Source organism: Gigantopelta aegis, chromosome 9, assembly GCF_016097555.1.
Source record: "Gigantopelta aegis isolate Gae_Host chromosome 9, Gae_host_genome, whole genome shotgun sequence".
In the NCBI taxonomy this organism is placed as follows: domain Eukaryota; kingdom Metazoa; phylum Mollusca; class Gastropoda; order Neomphalida; family Peltospiridae; genus Gigantopelta; species Gigantopelta aegis.
In genome coordinates, this window is record NC_054707.1 from 18855990 (window position 1) to 18878520 (window position 22531).

The following is a 22531-nucleotide window of genomic DNA, read 5'->3' on the forward strand; positions in this document are numbered from 1 at the left end:
GACAATATCTTTCGCTTTTTGGTAATATCTTTCGCTTATCCTATCGAAAACACGTAACGTCATGATATATTTCTTCCTATGGAACTTTGCCAAAATATTTACTTGACCATAGACTTTTAAAAAGAATTTTGAATAAACATTATCTTTATTAACATTTATTTAACAATACTGCGATGCAAACATACCCGACAACGCGATCCTCTACAAACTCCCACAAAAACAAAACGAGTCGGAACGCCGTTAAATTCTTACACTTACACTCGATGACACTACATTGTGTCATCATTATGCAGCTTCGTATTCAATTCGTTTTATATATTTTGTCGTAATTACACTTCGTATCCCTTTTTCATAGGTACAGTTCTTTCTAACGCGATGTTTTTACATTCGCCAATTTAAATACTTCATTATTGCAAAGGGAGTAATTTAATCATGCACTTTTACAAAAAAGTAAATACGATTTCTATATTTTTACTGTAGCTAAAATACAGTGAAAATATAACTTTTCACCGGATATGACTTTTATGGTTTCCGTAGATCTATATATTTCATTGCTATGTATATAATAAATATCATTTCATTTAATAATTACGTTATGCACACAATTGCTCAATAAATCAAAGTAATTGCTTTTTGGTCCAGCTTCCGTTTACAATTTACAGTTTGTAATTACACACTCTAAATCTCGAGAAACGTCAGTTTTGCCCATAGAAAACGCATTACCAATTTGAAATAATTATTACTGGAAATTTCTAAAGTGCATAAACATAAAATTAGCATTTCTTAATTGCTTTTTCAATCTAAAATTAGCGTGACCGGCCTCGGTGGCGTCATGGTTAGGTCATCGGTCTACAGGCTGGTAGGTACTGGGTTCGGATCCCAGTCGAGGTATGGGATTTTTAATCCAGATACCGACTCCAAACCCTGAGTGAGTGCTCCGCAAGGCTCAATGGGTAGGTGTAAACCACTTGCACCGACCAGTGATCCATAACTGGTTGAACAAAGGCCATGGTTTGTGCTATCCTGCCTGTGGGAAGTGCAAATAAAAGATCTCTTGCTGCTAATCGGTTTTCAGAACGGGTTTGAGTTCCAACTCATGTTGTACCAAATACACGAGAAACAGGTTGCTGAGAAGAATGTCATGCTTCTTAAGCACGGACCATGTAACATAGCGACATATTTCGGTAGTTTCACCGACATGAAAATACTGGATATGAACAGGCTTTGTCATGAAGAATTGTCTAAACTATTGGAGAACTGGTTCACTGGACAGGAGTCAAACAAAACAAGGCTCAATGGGTAGGTGTAAACCACTTGCACCGACCAGTGATCCATAACTGGTTCAACAAAGGCCATGGTTTGTGCTATCCTGCCTGTGGGAAGCGCAAATAAAAGATCCCTTGCTGCTAATCGGAAAGAGTAGCCCATGTAGTGGCGACAGCGGGTTTCCTCTCAAAATCTGTGTGGTCCTTAACCATATGTCTGACGCCATATAACCGTAAATAAAATGTGTTGAGTGCGTCGTTAAATAAAACATTTCCTTCCTTCCTTCCTAAAATTAGCGTAAAACAATTTCCCAGAAAACGCCTTTAGAATATTCATAAAAACTACATTATTTACCAGGCACAAAGACAAGCTATGGTGTATTGCAAATACATTGGGAATTCAAGCTAATAAGACAAACAAATTGTAATATGCATAAACATGAGACTATCGTTACACAATTGCGTTTTTGGTCTAATTTCAATATAAATAGTTTTAATGAAAAAGCCTTTGGGGATATTATGGAAACGAAAACTACTAAATTCTTATTCCAAATTCCGCCCACCTCTAACTTGTTAAAACATGTTAAAACAATCGATCAAACGGAATTTTATCCCAGGTTTATTTATGAGCCCATGGGATGTTTTCAATGTGTAAATAAACACAGTTTGCAATTGAGGAAATATTTACATCAATGATATTAATGTCAACGTTTGGTCACGGCATTTAGATGATTACAAAAGCCACACTTTTTAACACTGGATAGAGAGAAGAAATGTCCTGCAGAATGTTGAAATAGAGCAGCACCTGTATGTAACGGTCACTCAAGTGACTGTTATGGACAGGTGGCTCTTATTTACAGGTAAATAAAAACACATATGAAATAATTTACCATGAAAGCTACTACTAAACTGGAATGCATAAAAGTATGAACAGTTGTCACAAACGTTAAAAATAATAGAGAAAATAGCTTAAATATTTTTACTACATAAAGATGTTATTCAAAGAATAAATTGAACTCATTTTGTTAAAAGTTTGTTATTCACCTTTTGAAAAAGTCATTTATCTTTGATAGCTTTCTTCTGCATTTTGTTACCTATTCAATTAGTCCACCAGGCCAAATGTAACTAACTTAATTCGATATAATATTATATAGAAACTGGTCTAGCAACAGATAGTGAAAGGAGAAAAACAGAAAAAGGTTTACAATAGCCCTTTGGAAAGTCCAAGTATTTCGTATAAAAATAGCTGTTCGGGAAGCCCCGAAAACATGGACGACGAAACGTGGGTCAATTCTATTGGCTAATTGTTTGCCGCCAGTCAGCTGTAGGTCATTGCAACATCCATGTATCAATAGTTCAGAAGTGCTTAACGGGAATAACTAAAGTATCAACGACCCAGTCTACCTGTACCAGTATATCCAGGTAATCACTTATATTTACTAATTATATACTAGTAGTAACGAATTGAAATGTTTTGTTGTTGCTCGAGGGACCTCAAGCCTAGGTTCGAATAGTATGATATAGTATACACCGTGTATCATTGTACATAGGATATTGCGAGCTCCGAGACGAGAAAAAGGCAAAATACCACGTCATCGAGGTAAGGTTATATGCCGTTTTCTTTGATCTGGGACCTAAGTCACTAAACTCTCGTAATTTTGCGATATCGCAGTACAATGCAAAAATACTTATAAAGAGGATGCTTTGTTGTCTAGCAGAGCCTAAGAGACCATTGTGAATTAGGCCCCTGGTGCAGATGTGTGTTGATCAATATTATGCAATTACTAGCTAGATAATGTGCTAATAAATCCATTCATCGGAAGGCCATTTGAAATGATAGATTATCTGTAATAGTATACACATATTATAACGATTGTTCATCTTCACTTTCACAATACCCCGACAAACAGGTCAATTAAATGGACATTCCTGAGTTTGTGGCAACTTTTAAGGTGTTATCGACTAACAGAGCCTTTTTAACGACTGTAATTGCATATCAAATATATTTTTCTACATGAAATATTAGTGGCTGTATATTAAACGTGTTTCTGGTCGTTCTAATATTTTTACTAGGTTAAATTTCATTTTATTTCCTAAAATATTATTTTTTGTACATACGAAATTATTTGAAAACAGAATCCAGCTTGGGCTCCTTACAAATATTAAGACGACCTGAAACACACTGAATATACAGAAACTGATATTCTAAACAAGAAAATATATTTAATATGTAAGTTTAATCGTAGAAATATTTTATTAGTCGGAAACATCTTACAATGCAGCAAACTCAGGAATGTCCGTTTAACTAAATGGTCGTAGCGACATCGATAAAAAAAGTTTCATATTATTGATCCCTAGACTATATCGAGCACACTGTGTAAGTTTTGCAATAAAAAATTAAGTCGTTTTCGTTGTATTTGTTAAAAGCCTAAACTAGCGATGTATTGGAAACTGAGATCGAGTGTACTGCATGTTGCAATTTAGCAAATATTCAGTGTACTGCATAATTATTGATTCATTTAATTCATTCAAAACGTTATAAAAATATCGTCTATAATCGATATTCAAAGACATGCACACTAAACAATGATAATTTAGATTAAAGGTATATATATATATACAGGAAATTAAAAAAAAACATTTGCCGTCGGTGAAAGGGCTGACCGACGGCAATTTTGAGGATGCCGACAGCAATTTCTTTAAACTGACTTTTGCAGCAAATTAACTTGACTGAAAGGTTATTTTTCTGTATGTATATGTAATCATATCTCTTCAATGTATGTCAATAAACTTCAATAAACAAGAATTTGTTATGAATGGAATAATGGACTACTAGCATAAGCTAACGTTTAACGGAACCTGGCGTTTCTGAGAGGAAGTTGCCCAAGATTTCGGTGAATATGACATGAGCATTGTTCTATAGATGCCATTGAATTGTATACAGTGTTCTCGTTGGGTAAAAATTAAAGGATGGTGGTCGCGCACCATTTCAAAAAACAACAACAAAACAAACAAAAAACCACTGAAAAGCCAAAAAAGAAAGAAAAGGAAACGTTTGGTTACCGTATATCGTTGTGTTGGTCAACTTTCTGGAAATACCTATCCCTTATTTTGCACCTCAGTATCTGGTACTGAAAAGTTGGTACGATGTACGAGCTGCCTTATTTTTTGTGCACTGTTAGTTAAAACGTAGTTCAGTTAAAACGGAGTGTCAGTCTGACATTCACGGATATTCGGTTTGCTAAACTGATAAAAGTTTTAATATTATTATTTTATCTCTTTCTCCCAGCATATTGGTTTAAACAAACACACCCTCTAAAACAGGCCGGAGTACACCCATTTTACACAAAAAGCACTACTTTTGCATGGGCCGGAATTACCACAAACAAGTCTTCAGTGTCAACAAGTTACACATGTTTACAAGACCGGCCTCGGTGGCGTCGTGGTTAGGCCATCGGTCAACAGGCTGGTAGGTACTGGGTTCGGATTCCAGTCGAGGATTGGGATTTTTAATCCAGATACCGACTCCAGACCCTGAGTGAGTGCTCCGCAAGACTCAATGGGTAGGTGTAAACCACTTGCAAACTACATGCTCTCCCCTGTCACTTCAGTCAAATAGTTGCCACTTCATAGCTGTTTGCCATGAAATAATCGCAGTCAAACAGCAGACTACTTGCGCGGACAAATGGGAAGATAACTGTAATCTGAGGTCATTTTGCCAGCTAATAAAAAGTAGTTTCGTTTTTGTAAAGGCGGTGTATATATTATTTGGTACCCATGATAAATGATTTTAATCATGAACACTATCACTTCCGTTGTTTTTATAAGCGGTGATATCCCCCCCCCCCCAAAAAAAAAAAAAAAAAAAAAAAAATTCTAATATTTAATAAAGAATTGCTGAATAAACAAATGACAATAAAAATCATCTGAATTAACAAATGACAAGTAATGGGGCTGCCAAACGTGAAAAGGGACGGCATAACACGAAAGCGAGGAGGCAAAATATAGTGAGAACGTATATTATACAACACAGGGTACGCGCATGACTTGTTCCATCAAGTAGTACACCCATTAACTCCAACCAGGACCCAAACGCCTGTGTTAAATACTGTCAGATAATGTTCATACACATTTATATATTTGCCGTCGTTGCCGCCGTTAAGTTCGAGCCCTGTATATAAATATGTTAATTCCACGTATGACTGTAGAAAAAGGAGCGATGCTTTATAGTTGGCTTATACTGTGAAGCACATTATTAAACGTTTCCTGAAATAAATCTTCATTCATAGTAGCATAGTGGACGATTTATAACTATATTCAAAAGTAATTTATAAACTTAAAGAAGAATGTTTTATTCAATAAAGTTGGAACTAATTTCATATTGAAACTCAAAACAATTAATTACGTTTGTCTAGCATTAATCTTATTTTCTATAAATCATACATTTTCCAGGGCTGCAGAAAGTACTTGCCCGCTCGCCAAATGCAAGTAAAACTTCCTACGGACGATTTTTAAAAATGCAGCTACCAGCCCGACTGTCTGTCTGTCTTTTAGATTTTGATGTTGATCACTTACAAAGTGTTATTAATAATGATTTGTCAGTATATCTATATATTTCATCATAAGTGAAGACACTGTATATTATAGTAATTTCATATAAATGATAAAGGAAACAAATAATGTGTATAAACACAAAACCAATATCACATGATGTACATTGAAATAGCATACATTTTCTTGTGTAGTAATTATCATTAATTGTCAGCATACACATCTTTGTTCACATGCTGTTCTATGTTTCTTTACTGATCACAGTCTGGGTGCTGTAATTAAGCTAAGTCCCGTGTATGTCCTTTACACTTAAGTCCAATCTTTGATTTTAACGTCTTTGCCACGCAAGTATCTCAATTTAAGATATTGTCTCACTCTATCCCTGGATCTGTTGTAGGAGACTTGTTATTTACAAAGTCCGTTGCATGTACTACTTCAGTAATTCTGGAAATACAAAATGATGAGGCTGTTGAGTTTATCTACATGACAACATTTTACATATATGTCAGTGGGCACATATTGCATTGTTTGAAACTATTTATATTGAAATCAGACCAAAAACGCAATTGTGTAACGATAGTCTCATGTTCATGCATATTAGAATTTCTTTGTATTATTAGCTTGAATTCCCAATGTATTTTCAATACACCATAGCTTGTCTTTGTGCCTGGTAAATAATGTAGTTTTTATGAATATTCTAAAGGCTTTTTTTGTGAAATTGTTTTACGCTAATTTTAGACTAAAAAAGCAATCAAGAAATGCTACTTTTATGTTTCTGCACTTAAGAAATTTCCAGTGTTAATTATTTCAAGTTGGTAATGCATTTGCTATGCGCAAAACTGACATATTTATAAAAGTTGAAGTTTCTCGGGATTTAGAGTGTGCATTTACAAACTGTAAATTGCAAACGGAAACTGGACCAAAAAGCAATTACTTTATTTATTGAGCAAGTGTGTGCATAACGTAATTATTAAATGAAATGATATTTATTTTGTAAAGATAGATCTCTTCCTAGCGTGACGTAATTTCTGATTGGCTGTTATGACGTCACGTGGTATAAAAGGCTGACGTCAATGGCCGGCTCTTGTGCCCAGGACTGTGCGCTACAACAGCTTGCTCTGAATGTGCACGTAAAGCTCTATGACCTGACCTGACCTGACGTCAACGGTTCTCTCGCTGTTTCGCGGTCTGACAAGCAAACATTAAAAGTAACTTTACAACTTTATTACATTACATACATTTAAATTGACAGCAGAATAATTTTAACTTTATTTTCAAAGTAAATTTTAATAATTTACCATCTCTGTTTAATTCCCCTGCGCGTGCTGTAACCTCACCGTGTGCAGGGGTGTAACATTCTCTTTGAGAATGGCCAATACAGCACAAATTGAAGTTTAGAGTAAAATTCGGTGTCCGTAAAATTCTGTGATATTTGTATTTGTATTTTTGGCACAGTTCTTTACACTGTTTTTGTTTAAACCTTGAATTTTTATATTGATGTTGATCATCACTTTATTTATTTGCATTACCATAGTTTGACACCCAATAGCCGATGTATTTTTCGTGCTGGGGTGTCGTTAAACATTCATTCATTCATTCATTCATTCATTCATTCTCTATTTAATTAACTTGGTTTATCGAAGTAATATTTATAAGCAACTGCAACCTGCAGTTAAGTTTACATTTATTGGAGATACAGTCCTCACTGGTTTAATATACCTGGAGCTGAAAGGAAGAGATCTATCTATCTGTTGGAATCTTACCTGTGGACATTAACTTTATTTTCATTTACTTTTAAATAAATTTATAATTCTGGAAATTGAAACACTTCGGCTTTCTTGTCTGTGGATGTTATTTATATTTTCTGGATATCCTTGGGACGAGGCCACAACAATATATATATACACATGTATAAAAAATATAAAAACCATCGCTGCACCTACAAAGTGTGTGTGTGTGGGGGGGGGGGGGGGGGCACATCACCCCCACCCGCTTCCTACACCAGTGACTGGTATACTGAAGAGATAAATATGTATTATGTATCTCTTTTTTGTTATTTTGCAAATATGTGTCAAACATTGCAATTTTCGCGCTGTTTAAATAATTTTTTTGAAAATAGCGTTTTCGCTCGCTTTAAATTATTGTTTCGAAAAATGGTGTGCGTGCGCTTAAAAAATAAAATATTAGAAAATTCCGGATTCCCCCTACCCCTTTAGGTTGGTCGCCCTGTTTGTAAGATAATTGGTATCTAAAGGCCACTCTTGTAGTATTCTCTAAATAATGTTATTGCTCAAGATGTGTAAAAGAGTAGCCTATGTGGCGACAGCGGGTTTCCTCTAAAACAATCTGTGTGGTCCTTAACCATATGTCTGACGCCATATAACCGTAAATAAAATGTGTTGGGTGCGTCGTTAAATAAAACACTTCTTTCTTTCTTTGCTCAAGATGTGATAAACAATATTATTCCTTACCTGTCTCCCCCTTGTTATCCAATATTCAGTACGTGCGCGCTTGCTAAAGGTCATTGTAACCGAACTGTTGTCTTGTTATGGTGGTAAATGTGGGTCAGTGTTGTGATGTATTGGTAAAGCATTTACTTTTTTTGAAATTTCGTGACGGTGTAAATCTAAATATATGTGCGTCTAAAAATAGTGTTTTTGGAAGTCCCCATGACGATGGCTCGTGATGTATTTTGACTGACTAGCAATTGTATCCCAGCTTGCCACTTTCTTTACATACATGGTTACAATATCACGTAAAGTGCGGTTAACCACCGCTTGCTCAAGTCAAGTTTTTGACCGCTTGCGTGCAAGATCAGTTTTCAGCTGAGAATTAGCATTATATGGATTCGATGATTCACAAGTGATGTAAATATTCTAAGTTGGAACAGATGGATTGCATGATGTAACAGTAAATACGATATATCACTGATTACATAGTAATCAACATCGTGAAAAGTAAAACAAAACATTTCTGTGAATACCTGGCACAATTTATTCTGGTTCTTGGTAAGTATACATTTACTACATGCATTTATGATTGTTGTTGTGATTTGGGGCGGGACGTAGTCCATTGGTAAAGCGCTCGCTTGATGCGCGGCGGGCTATTTCTCGTACCAGCCAGTGCACCACGAATTGTATATCAAAGGCAGTGATATGTGCTATTCTGTATGTGGGATGGTGAATATAAAAGATCCCTTGAAACTAATTGGAAAATGTAACAGGTTTCCTCTCTAAGACTGTATGTAAAAACATTACCAAATGTTTGACATGTAATAGCCGATGATTAATAAATCCATGTGTTCTAGTGGTGTCATTAAACAAAACAAACGTTTTATAATTTTTTGTGTGTGTGTGTGATTTGTTTAAATAAATCAAGGCTGCTGCTAACGTAACAACTGGTAACTGAGAGTAATCGGTAATCGGTGCCTTGATTTTTATGCTAATAGCATGCTGTCATAGACAAGAGTTAAAGGTTGGCTGCTAGTAAGAGAGGAGTCCGTGTCGTGGCTTTAGACCAACCCACTGAGCCGTTAAAAAATAACTTCCGCTGGGTCAGTTGTCTAACAGAGCCTCAGAGAACGTGAATTAGGCCCCTGGTGCAGATTTATGTTGACCAATTTTATGCGATTACTAGCAAGATAATTTGCTAATAAATCCATTGATCAGAAGGCCATTTGAAATGATAGAGTATCTGTAATACGCACATTGTAACGATTGTTCATCTTCACTTTCACAATACCCCAACAAACAGGTCAATTAACTAAATGGTCATAGCGACATCGATAAAACAATTTACATATTATTGGTCCGTAGACTATATCAAACACACTGTGTAAGTTGTGCAATAAAAATTAAGTTGTTTTCGTTGTATTTGTTAAAAGCCTAAAATAGCGGTGTACTGGAAACTGAGATCGAGTGTACTGCATATTGATTCATTTGATAATCAAAACGTTATGACAATATCGTCTATAATCGATATTCAAAGACATGCACACTAAACAATGATAATTTAGATTATAGATATCATACATGTATATATAGGTATTATATATATATATATATATATATATATATATATATATATATATATAATGTATGTATTGTATGTATATGTATATATTAATAATTAAAAATATGTTAATTCCACGTATGACTGTAGAAAAAGAAGCGATGTATTATAGTTGGCTTATAATGTGAAGCACATTATTAAACGTTTTCTGAAATAAATCTTCATTCATAGTAGCATAGTGGAAGATTTATATTTTAGTTATGCATATACGATTCAATTATGCACTAACTTAGACTTTAGTTACGGATTTTTAATTGATACCCGGTCTGCCAACAAACATACCTATTAAATATTATGTCAGCAGTTGGCGATTACAGTTTATCACGTGACATTGAGATGAATTCTCCAGGAACAGAGACAGACCGAGAGGGTGGAACCCAAGGGGTGACCCTTGAGGCCTCAGTCGCAGTGTCAACTTTATCGTTCACCTAAGAGCTTAGACGCACATATACACACACACACACACACGTGTGTGTGTGTGTGTGTGTGTGTGTGTGTGTGTGTGTCTGTGTGAAGGATTTTGGAAACAGATGGGTCCAACGTGAATAATGAGATAAAAATAAACAATTTCTACATAAAAGAGAAGGATAGATCTGTATTTATAAGACGTGGATGAAAGACTAAATTTTATAAACTTAAAGAAGAATGTTTTATTCAATAAAGTTGTAACTAATTTCATATTGAAACTCAAAACAATTAATTACGTTTGTCAAGCATTAATCTTATTTTCTATAAATCATACATTTTCCAGGGCTACAGAAAGTACTCGCCCGCTCGCCAAATGACGGTCTATCTGTCTTTTAGATTTTGTTTGACATGTGATGTTGATCACTTACCAAGTGTTATTAATAATTTGCTTTGTCTGTATATTATAATATTTCTACAAATAATGTGTATAAAAAAAACAATATCACAAGATGTACATTGAAATAGCATACCGTAGGCTGGTGTGGGGTGGGGGTGTGGGTGTGTGTGGGGCAGAATATGGTTTATACATATGGAGTTTCTGGTGGTGCAAAAACAAAATAGTAAAGGTCCACTTGATTCATATTCGAACCCCCCCCTGCTCCCAGGTCCAGCTCACGCTACGCCCCTGCATACATTTTCTTGTGTAGAAATTATCATTAATTGTCAGCATATACATCTTTGTTCACATGCTGTTATATGTATCTTTACTGATCACGGTCTGAGTGCTGTAATTAAGCTAAGACCCGTGTATGTCCTTTACACTTAAGTCCAATCTTTGATTTTAACGTCTTTGCCACGCAAGTAACTCAATTTAAGATACTGTCTCACTCTATCTCTGGATCTGTTGTAGGAGCACTTGTTATTTGCAAAGTCCGTTGTATGTACTACTTCAATAATTCTGGAAATACAAAATGATGAGGCTGTTAAAGGGGCATTCCTGAGTTTGCTGCAATGTTTAAGATGTTATCGACTAACAGAGACTTTTTAACGATTGTAATTACATATGAAATACATTTTTATGCATAAAATATTAGTGGCTATATATTAAACGTGTTTCTGATCGTTCTAAAATATTTTACTAGGTTAAATTTCATTTTATTTCCTAAAATATATATTTTTTATACGTACGAAATTATTTGAAGACAAAATTCTAATTGGGCTTGTTACAAATATTAAGACGACCAGAAACACATTGAATATACAGACACTGATATTCTAAACAAGAAATATATTTAATATGTAAGTTTAATCATAGAAATATTTTATTATTCGGAAACATCTTACAAAAAAGAAAGAAAGAAATGTTTTATTTAACGACGCACTCAACACATTGTATTTACGGTTATATAGTGTCAGACATATGGTTAAGGACCACACAGATATTGAGAGAGGAAACCCGCTGTCGCCACTTCATGGGCTACTCTTTTCGATTAGCAGCAAGGGATCATTTATATGCACCATCCCACAGACAGGGTAGTACATGCCACGGCCTTTAGTCGTAGTGCACTGGTTGGAACGAGAAATAGCCTAATGGGCCCACCGACGGGGATCGATCCCACACCGACCGCGCATCGAGCGAGCGCTGTACCACTGGGCTAAGTCTCGCCCCGAAACATTTTACAATGCAGCATAGTCAGGAATGTCCCTTTACATGACAATATTTTACATATACAAGTATGTCGTTGGCACATATTGCAATGTTTGAAACTATAATATAATGCAGTTCATAAAACAAACGAATATACAAAGAAAGAAAGAAAGAAGTGTTTTATTTAACGACGCACTCAACACATTTTATTTACGGTTATATGGCGTCAGACATATGGTTAAGGACCACACAGATTTTTTTTTACAGGAAACCCGCTGTCGCCACATAGGCTACTCTTTTACGACAGGCAGCAAGGGATCTTTTATTTGCGCTTCCCACAGGCAGGATAGCACAAACCATGGCCTTTGTTGAACCAGTTATGGATCACTGGTCGGTGCAAGTGGTTTACACCTACCCATTGAGCCTTGCGGAGCACTCACTCAGGGTTTGGAGTCGGTATCTGGATTAAAAATTCCATGCCTCGACTGGGATCCGAACCCAGTACCTACCAGCCTGTAGACCGATGGCCTGCCACGACGCCACCGAGGCCGGTCACGAATATACAATTCACCATGTACGAATACAGGGTTATTCAAGATATTTACATTAAAAAAACAAACCAATCTCGTTTTTGAAAAGCAAGACGCAGTACACCCTCGTTTCGTGTAACAGTACACTCTACCAGACAATATAATTGCAATAAGCGATACACCCTTGTTTGGGGTTTTAGACAAATATTTATAAAACTACAACATTTTGTATAGTATAACTTACACAATATATTTAATATAATTTAAGGGTCATTTACATGCAATATTTGAAATCCATGTCAACATAATTCTTTAGTAAATGGACATTTTTGGTCAGGTATTGTGAAAATATTACAACAAACATCATAGATTTTGTTTTATTTGAAGATCTATTATTTCATATGGCTTTCCGACGAAATACTTGCATTGGCTGTTTATCTAGCAAGTAACCGCTTAACATTGATCAACATAAATCTGCACCAAATCAAAGAAAAAGGCAAATAACTTACCTCGATGCGATGGTATTTTGCCTTTTTCGCGCTTCGGAACTCGCAATATCCTGTGTACGATGATACTCGGTGGTATACGCTCTATAGAGCTTTTATTCAAAAGTTGTGACATCATTTCTCAGCCTAAATCATACAAGAAATGGGAATACTAGCTCGAGTTGGTTACTCTGCTGTTTAAAAGCTAGGCTGACATCAAGACAGTTAAACGTGAGTGATTATGATCCCAAAAATGTCCCGTGTAACTCACAAATGGCTTGGCTTTTAAAGTAACGCAGTTTGGTGGTGGTAGTAGAGGTGGTCATAAGCTAGTACAGAGCGCACAATAAATTTTAGTCAATACTTTTCTTTGTACGTCTTTTCGGACTAGTCGCAAGCGTACGAGACAGTGCTGGAGCAAAATCTCAAATTCGGGCAAAAATGTCACAGATATTCGGGCAAAATGTGGTGACCTGAGACCTTTTTACTATGTATTTCCATCATTCTACCCTCAAAATCAGTTGTAATCCAAGTAATAATGCGTAGTGAGTTGTTTGCAACCCTATATAACTGATTGGTAGTAATGCTAATAAATGTTGTTATCCAAATTCGGGCATTTTCGTTTAATTCGGGCAAAAACTAGCCTGCCTTTTCAGGTATTAAACAAACATTCATTTTCTTCATCCTACATCCTAGCCGAAATACATTAACACAGTTAAAGCTTATTAAGTACGATAATTCTAAAATTCGCAAAATTCAAATAAATCAATTTTAGGATTTTGGTGAACCATTCGTCATGGGTAATAATTATTCTTCAACATTGTTATTTCAGAGACCTAACAGCTAGACTGCTGTCCAGTGCGGACTTCACGAGGTGTACAAAATCAGACTGAGTCCATTGCACACACGACATCAGTGGGTTTTAACTTTTACTACATTACAAATTAACACAACATGTAATAAGATGGATCAAGAGCTGAAAGTATATTTCCCATCAGGTCTAATATCACGAAAATATCTGCTGCTGTTTCTTATTTTTGGACTGGGTTCCTCGCTGGTACCTCTTTTCCTGGCCCAGCCAGACACCCCAGAAGTCTGGTGTATAAACTGGAATGCCATCTTTGGACAGATATATGTTTATGCTAGACTTGCAGCTTCGGTAATCTCGCGATATTTGCGGAACTATTACAAGAATTACGGTACGCTTCGCATCCTTCTGTATTTGACCTTTGTCTCGTGCTTTAGCTATATTTGTGTGGTGCATGGTTTGGACCAAGCAGCAACGATGACGTGGGAATGGCTTGAAGGCAACGTCGTACGTAGACTCGACGACAGTGTCATCATCATCGACGAAAACCGAAACGAATCGACCTCAATGAGAAGGGTTCAAGAAAAGCCGAAGTCAATAGAAGAACATTTTAGATATAACGGGGAAGACGTTTATTTTTATTGTTACGATGCAATTACATTTGATGTCGAAGTTGAACCCGCTGACAAACCGGTCATCTGGAGGCATGATGGTGAACTCGTACTGCCTTCAGACAAAGTTAAAATTCAATTCACATTCTTAACTGCGGCAGACAAGACAATAGGCGAGCATAACTCCACGTTATATACCTATGTCATTGAGTCAACGTTAAAGATTTACCTCGTTGAAGACTCTGATTTTGGAAATTACACTTGCCATCTAAGGCAGACAGCAAAGGGAAAACATAAAGTATCCCAAACAAAACCCAGGAAGCAGCGAAGATCTGAAAGTAGAAAGCAGCAGATGCCTAAACCCGTGTTTAAACGCCATCATAGTAGTGTATTTCCACCGTGCATCTGTAGATGTATTTGTATTCTTATTAGTTTGGAAGATGTGGTTAGGCAATTCGAAGAAATGCTCTCAGAATTCTATAGCTATATAGAAGTCCGGCGGCAAATGCAAATGTTTAACGAGAACTTAAGGAAAACGAATATTTATGACTGGACTGGTGAATTCATGTTAACAAAGATAAATAAAACGGTGTTGACCAGGTCGGCTCCTCCTGGCGGAATTGTGTCCATGAGCCTTTCCTATTTAAATTTGGCCGAAAAGCAAGATGTATCACTTGACTATGTGATTAATGATAAAGCATTCCATGAAGTCTGTACTGGTAATTTAAATGGCTGTTCTCTCTTTGTCTGGATATATTGGGCTTTTTGGCATGCCAAAGGCCATTTTGGAACACTACCAAATATGTTTCTGTATTGGCTCAACATGCAGAGTTCCATTTTAGGAATTGCGTGGCACTGCGCATGCCCGTCGTCCTACGGCAGTCATGTTTTCCTGTTTTACAGACATTTTTACAACGTTACGAGTGGAAGAAACGAGGTAATCGAAGTGGAACACCCTCAGTCTATCAAACTTATTCCCCGAACACCAGATATACTCCTGGCTTTCCAGAATGAATCCAAGCCAATGCTACTGGGTGACTCTCTATCCATAATGGGTTCATACTATTGGTTGACATATATTCAGGAATTACACAGGAATTACTTTCTGATAGAAAATATGATATTTTTTGGATTGTTGGTGTTTGGTGTACTAATAACATATGCCATCAATAAACTGATGGTGCGCCTGATTGTTGCTTGTAGGAATGTGATCCTAGAAGGACCTTTTTGGCATGGTTCACGAGTGAAGAAAATAGGGGAAACTCTAGGCAGTATTGGCCACCTTGGCTTGTCTTGTAAATACGACGTCTATATATCACATGCCGATTCTCAGCGGGACTTGGCATCTGCAATGGCGTCCATTTTGGAGTCTTTTGGAAACAAGGTATTTTACAGAGAACGTGATGTCGCCATTGGAGACTACAAAACTGAATCTGTTTCCAATGCCATTGTCTCCAGTCGCATGTTCCTGATCATTGTCTCCAAGGAATACATCGAAAGCGGTTTTCAAAACGGGTTTGAGTTCCAACTCATGTTGTACCAAATAAACGAGAAACAGGTTGCTGGGAAGAATGTCATGCTTCTTAAGCACGGACCATGTAACATATCGACATATTTCGGTTTCACCGACATGAAAATACTGGATATGAACAAGCTTTGTCCTGAAGAATTCTCTAAACTGTTTAAGAATTGGTTCATTGGACAGGAGTCAAACAAAACATTCTTGTCAGTTATAACATTGAGTGGTTTGTGTGCGTGTTTAGGCATCGCGTTGTTTATGCCAAAGCAAGTCATTGTAACTGCTATTAATGTGTTAAAAACACTCTTCTTGTTTTGGTTGGAGGATGTTTCGGGCGTATGAAAAGTTAAAAATTAAAGTTAAAAGTTGGTTTTGTGTAACGACACCACTAGAGCCATTGATGTATTAATCACAGGCTATTGGGTGTTAAATATTTAGTAATTCTGACATAGTCTTAAGAGAGAAAACCGGCTACATTTTTCCATTATTCGCAAGGGATTTTTATAGGCACCAGGATACAGACAGGATAGCACATACCACGACATTTGATATACCAGTCGATATGCACTGGTTGTGACGAAAAATAGCCCAATGGGCCTACTGACGGCGATTGATCCTTGACCGACCGCGCATCATGCGAGTTTTTTTATACCACTGCGCTAAGCTCCGCCCCAACGTGTAACTCGCTCACGTGTGTAATCTAGGTCCAAACAGATTTTGCCAAGTCGACTTTTTAACTTCGGAATTCGTGTATATTATATGACATCAAAGGCTTTGAAAGATGTTGGCATCTGATGGAGGGGGTAGGGGTTTACATTAATTCGTCTTTTTGACTGGGGTGAGGTTTGAGTAGAGGTTAGGCGATTCATAACTTTCTGCGTTGGAGAGGGCAGTGACTGTGGACGACAATAACGTTTAGAGGAATGTTTAATATGCTGTATGACATCAATAGCGTTCAAATTAACTGTGTAATCCGTAATACGAATTGACTGTGATTATAATTTATTTCTGTATTCATGCTGTATGAACAAGATCCACCCCACCCCATCAATGTGTGCACTGTATCACTCCGCGTAGTGGGCCATACAAAAAAATAATATATGCACTTTAGTTTTTTTATTCATGCTTGCATGAATTGAAAAAAGTAATTACGGTCACTTCTTATAATTAAATTCTGTTTAATTTAAGAAATATAAGTGCCTTATATATTATTTACCAGATGGATAAAAGTCACAAAAAGTGATGTTCTCAAAATAAGCCCCAATATAGGGCGAAATGGCCTTTTTTTCCTTCGCCGAAAGTCTGCTAAAGTCGCCAAGTTATTAGCAGCAGTGAGATGTCCAGGAGTCCAGGGAAGGGAGAATTGACATCTACTTTTTCAAATCTAGATTTGGACCTGCAGACGTGTTAATTCATCACTTACTGCCTTTTGGTTTAGCAGGACAGTATTGTACAAAGCCGGAACGTTGTCCGTGTCTTCCATGAATAAAATAAGTTAAAGAATGTCAAGACGAGATTCAGTTGTGCTCATACATGTTCTATCACTGCGAGTCTCCTGCGTAACGACCTAGCTGTCTATGCTACTGAATTAAGCGCCATACTCCTTTCTTTAGTTTGGATTAAAAGTGATTATATTAATTGGAAACAAAAACAAATTTTCAGACAGTTTGAGTTCTTTGCAATTTTTAGAATCTGAAGTTTCGAAAATAAAAGAGATAATAAATCATATATATATATATATATAAATATATATATATATATATATATAATCTGTAACGAGTTAAGTGTCTTGGGTTACAAAATTGGTCTCGAATGGGTTCCTGCTCAAATTAGACATCCAAGGAAATGAGGCTGCCGAACGTTTCTCTCTGAGCTTTCCTTTTTGGGAATGGAGAGTCCAGGAGCCTAATTCACTAAACACTCGCAACTTTGCGAAGCTAAAAGACTTACAAAGAGGATGCTTTGTTGTCTAGCAGAGCCTAAGAGACCGCTAGACGACCTGAAGTTAGAGGCATCAGTAGTAATTTCTGTGGCCATTCCAAAAATGTATTCTATTTGGCAAGAACACTGGAACCACAGGACTTGAGCATAACACTTCAATCTTAAACCTGCTGTAAATGTTGTTCCTGAGCCAACATCCACAAATATTAAAAATACTAAAATCCTAACTCGTATGAGGATTGGTGTATTGACAAGTCTGGCGTTTACTAGATATAAATTGAAGTTTGTAGACCCGCCTAATAGACTTCTTTCTCATTCCACTGCGCTTGTGCCCGTTGCGGAGTTACTCGAGGACGCAAACCGCGAGATCTCGCGATATCTCGCCAAAATAGACCTATCTGCAAATTGGGGGGCAAAAGCAATATGAGGCCACGACCATTGTTCAATTATTAACTGTTCCAATCGCATATGTCCGGGAAATTCGTTATCCTTCCATCGATATCCAGCCAATGGATATCGGAAATGTTTGTGGGTAATCGTTTCACGTAGAAAACGATTTTAATGTTACTGCAAGTACGAGGGTTTGTATATGTATATATGTGTGAACTTTTAATGTTATTATTACTCAGTATGTTTCAAATTTAATTATAAGTATTGTCTGTTATTTCTTTTACGTTTATCTAGGTATGAACAAAAAAAATCATCCACAAACTTATGTGAGAACGGCTTCGCCGATTCACACAGTTTACGGATGATTTATTTTGTTCATACCCCGATGAACGTAAAAGAAATAACAGACACTCCTTAAATAATAATAATAATAATAATAATAATAATAATATATAAATATATATAGAGTGATGACGGCTCTGTACAGGACGTTCCTACACAGGTCCGTCTAGTATTTATATACTTAGATATAGTGAGAACGTATATTATACAACACAGGGTACGCGCATGACTTGTTCCATCAAGTAGTACAAACTAAACACCCATTAACTCCAACCAGAACCCAAACGCCTGTGTTAAATACTGTCAGGTAATATTCATACACGTTTATATATTTTGCCGTCGTCGGCAGTTTATATGTCACCGACGGCAATTGCCGTCGTTGCCGCCGTTAAGTTCGAGCCCTGTATATAAATATGTTAATTCCACGTATGACTGTAGAAAAAGGAGCGATGAATTATAGTTGGCTTATACTGTGAAGCACATTATTAAACGTTTCCTGAAATAAATCTTCATTCATAGTAGCATAGTGGAAGATTTATAACTATATTCAAAAGTAATTTATATTTTAGTTGTGCATATACGATTCAATTAGTTGTTGTGTCATTTGCCAATTATGCACTAACTTAGACTTTAGTTACTTAGGGGCTAGCAATCAGACCAATTATTGTGAAACTAAATTACGGCATCAAGAACACTACGGATTTTTAATTGATACCCGGTCTGCCAACAAACATACTTATTAAATATTATGTCAGCAGTTGGCGATCACAATTTATCACGTGACATTGAGATGAATTCTCAAGGAACAGAGATAGACCGAGAGGGTGGAACCCAAGGGGTGACCCTTGAGGTCTCAGTCGCAGTGTCAACTCTATCGTTCATCTAAGAGCTTAGACACACACACACACACACACACACACACACACACACACACACACACACACACACACAGGCTGTCTGTCCAGGATAGTGGGTTAGCTGTTAGTTATTAGTGGTTAGTGAAAGAAAAAGAGGGTGTTGTGGTCTTACACCTACCCACTGAGTCGTTAAAACTCGCTCTGGGTGGGAGCCGGTACCGGTACCGGGCTGCGAACCCTGTACCTACCAGCTTTATGTCCGATGGCTTAACCACGACGCCACCGAGGCCGGTTCTGAATGTCAGTGTTCGGTCTCACTCTCAGCTACCAGTTGTTACGTTAGCAGCAGCCCAGCCCTGATTCATTTAGACAAAACACACAGCCGAGTTTCCAAAGGGAGAAAGATCTCAATGGGGTTGGGGGCTAGCCCGTGTACGAATAACCGTCCAAATGTCCGTCTAGCTCTCTTACTGTTAGAGTACTTGGGCTAGTCGGGGGCATGCTGCCCAGAATATTTTAAAATAAAGATGATCAGTTAAAGTGGTTTAAAGTGTGTTTTGTTTAACAACACCACTAGAGCACATTGATTTACTAATCATAGGCTATTGGATGACAAACATTTGGTAAAAAAAAATACAGTCTTAGAGAGGTAACCCACTACATTTTTTTCATTAGTAGCAAGGAATCTTTTATATTCACCATCCCACAGACAGGACAGCACATACCACGACCTTTGATATATAATTAGTGGTGCACTGGCTGGAACGAAAAATAGCCCAATGAGTCCACCGACTGGGATCGATCCTAGACCGATCGCGCATCAAGCGAGCGCTTTACCACTAGGCTACATTGTAACCATGTTTCTAAACAAGATGGCGATCGTATCATGGGGATTTCCTTGAAACCTTTTTAGACGCACTTTCCAGTAACATATATTTACACAAATTACAGTCACAACATTTCATAGAATAGTAAATGCTTTACCAAGACATAGCAACACTGACCCATATTTACCACCATAACAAAGCAACATAGTTCAGTCACAAAGACATTTAGCAAGCACGCGCGTACTGAATATTGGATAACCAGGGGGAGACAAGTAAGGAATAATATATATACTACTCAAAAGAATTTAAGGGTCAGACGATATTTTCGACATTATTTTCTGAATGTCAATTATATTAGCTAGACCATAATGTCACGCATGGTATTGTTCCATTTTTACGAAAGTGGGTCTAAGCAACCCATAAATGAATTAAAATCCACTGTCATTGACACTGTCGACTAGTTCTAATGGCGAAAACATGCTTACATTTGCACGTAAATTAGGGCGAAAGCGAAAGGTCTGCTAAGTGCCCATAACTTGCTTTTTCACAAAGCGCTTCATTTGCACGCTTTGCACGTGTATTCCATGTTCCCAATGCTGAATTTCCGTATAATTGGAGCTTGCGTTCGTGTACGGTGCACACTCCAAATTCGACAATGGTACAACTTCAACTGACTATCGAAGATCGAGGAAGGGCTATTGCTTGGCTTCAGGATGGCAATACGCAAAGAAATGTTGCTCTGAGACTTGGTGTCAGTCAGAGTGTCGTTGGCCGACTGTGGCAACGGTACCAAGCAACGAATTCTGTTCGAAATCGTCCACGTTCGGGAAGACCCCGAAGCACTACAAATAGAGAGGACCGCTTCATCACCAATATGGCTCTACGTCAACGCACAACCACTGCACGTCGATTACGTGACAATCTGCGGACTGCGACTGGAACTCGAGTGTGATCAAACCATACGCAATCGTCTGAAAGCCAATAATCTACGCTGCCGTCGCCAGGCTGTTCGACCACCACTCCTACCACGTCACAGAACGGCCAGACGTCACTGGTGCACGCTTCATCTGCGGTGGCAACGTGTTCAGTGGGGTCGAGTGATGTTCACTGATGAGTCCAGGTTTAGTCTCCAGTTCAACGACGGTCGGGTTCGTGTCTACAGACGTTCCGGGGAGCGCTTCGCTAACGTTAACGTTAGACAACGTCACCGGTTCGGTGGTGGCAGCGTCATGGTGTGGGGCGGCATCTCTATCCACCACAGGACCCCCCTCTATGTGGTGGATGGCAATCTGAATGGAATCCGCTATCTGAATGAGATTATCCGGCCGTTGGTTCTCCCAGGCTTTCAGCAGAATGGCGGGCGGGGCAGTTCTGCAGGATGACAATGCCAGACCCCACCGCGCCAGGGTAGTAACGGACTTTCTCAGACAACAAGGTATTGCCAGGATGGATTGGCCAGCATATTCGCCTGACTTGGCCCCAATAGAGAACGCCTGGGACGAATTAGGCAGGAGAGTTCGGGATAACCATGCCCCTCCGGCCAACCTTCATGATCTGGGTCAACTTCTTATGGCAGAGTGGCAGGCCATTCCCCAAGAGTTCTTCAGACGTCTGATCAACAGCATGAGGCAACGATGTGTCGAGTGTATTCGCGCCAGGGGTGGATTCACACACTATTAAACGAATGTTATAATGTGTAAGATCCATGTTTCACAACCTTCAACTTTGACAGCATGTCATGTGACTTTCTTGTATACAGTGACGTTTATTTGTGTGTTTTTTGTAAATATGGAACAATAAATAAAAAAATTGGTGTAGTTTACATCACCAATCTAATACACTCTGAAACTTATTTGGTTATAAATTTTTGACCCTTAAATTCTTTTGAGTAGTATATATATATTTAACGATACATTTAATTTGAGCAATAACATTATAGAGAGTACAACATGAGTGGCCTTTGGATATCATTTATCTTACAGAGTTGCTTCAAAACATATCTAACAAGCAAAAGCAAGTTGGATACGCTTTTAAACAAGCTGACAGACCTGCGAGAACGATCGTTTCGTTTGCGCGTTGCTCGCGCTAATCTAATTTTGCGTAACCTATTTTTGTTCGCGCAAAAAATGGAGCACCATTTACTTTAATATAATGGGCTACGCAAAAAGGAAATGGGTTACCTAGATTTATTTCTGCGTAACCGATAAATGGGTCACGCAGATTTACAATTATCAGAGGCCTGAGATGTAAGATACATGTTCTCACCATCACCTACACC

General features: G+C 37.6%; 1 protein-coding gene and 1 long non-coding RNA gene across 3 annotated transcripts; one reads left to right on the forward strand and one right to left on the reverse strand.

The window, feature by feature from the left end:
- The first annotated feature begins 1462 nt into the window (after window positions 1-1462).
- LOC121381077 lies at window positions 1463-16265 on the forward strand. Of its 2 annotated transcripts, none has more exons than XM_041510174.1 (2): window positions 1463-2687; window positions 13791-16265. In XM_041510174.1, the coding sequence occupies exon 2, from the start codon at window positions 13923-13925 to the stop codon at window positions 16236-16238; it is 2316 nt and encodes a 771-aa protein (XP_041366108.1). In that variant the 5' UTR covers window positions 1463-2687; window positions 13791-13922; the 3' UTR covers window positions 16239-16265. The 2 variants fall into 2 exon arrangements, with proteins under 2 accessions (XP_041366108.1, XP_041366107.1); XM_041510173.1 differs by lacking the exon at window positions 1463-2687 and adding an exon at window positions 8446-8824.
- LOC121381078 lies at window positions 5602-8399 on the reverse strand. The gene is made up of 2 exons (XR_005959042.1): window positions 8288-8399; window positions 5602-6260 (listed from the first exon to the last, which is right to left on the reverse strand). It is a non-coding gene; the product is annotated as an uncharacterized LOC121381078 (long non-coding RNA).
- Window positions 16266-22531: the final 6266 nt, after the last annotated feature.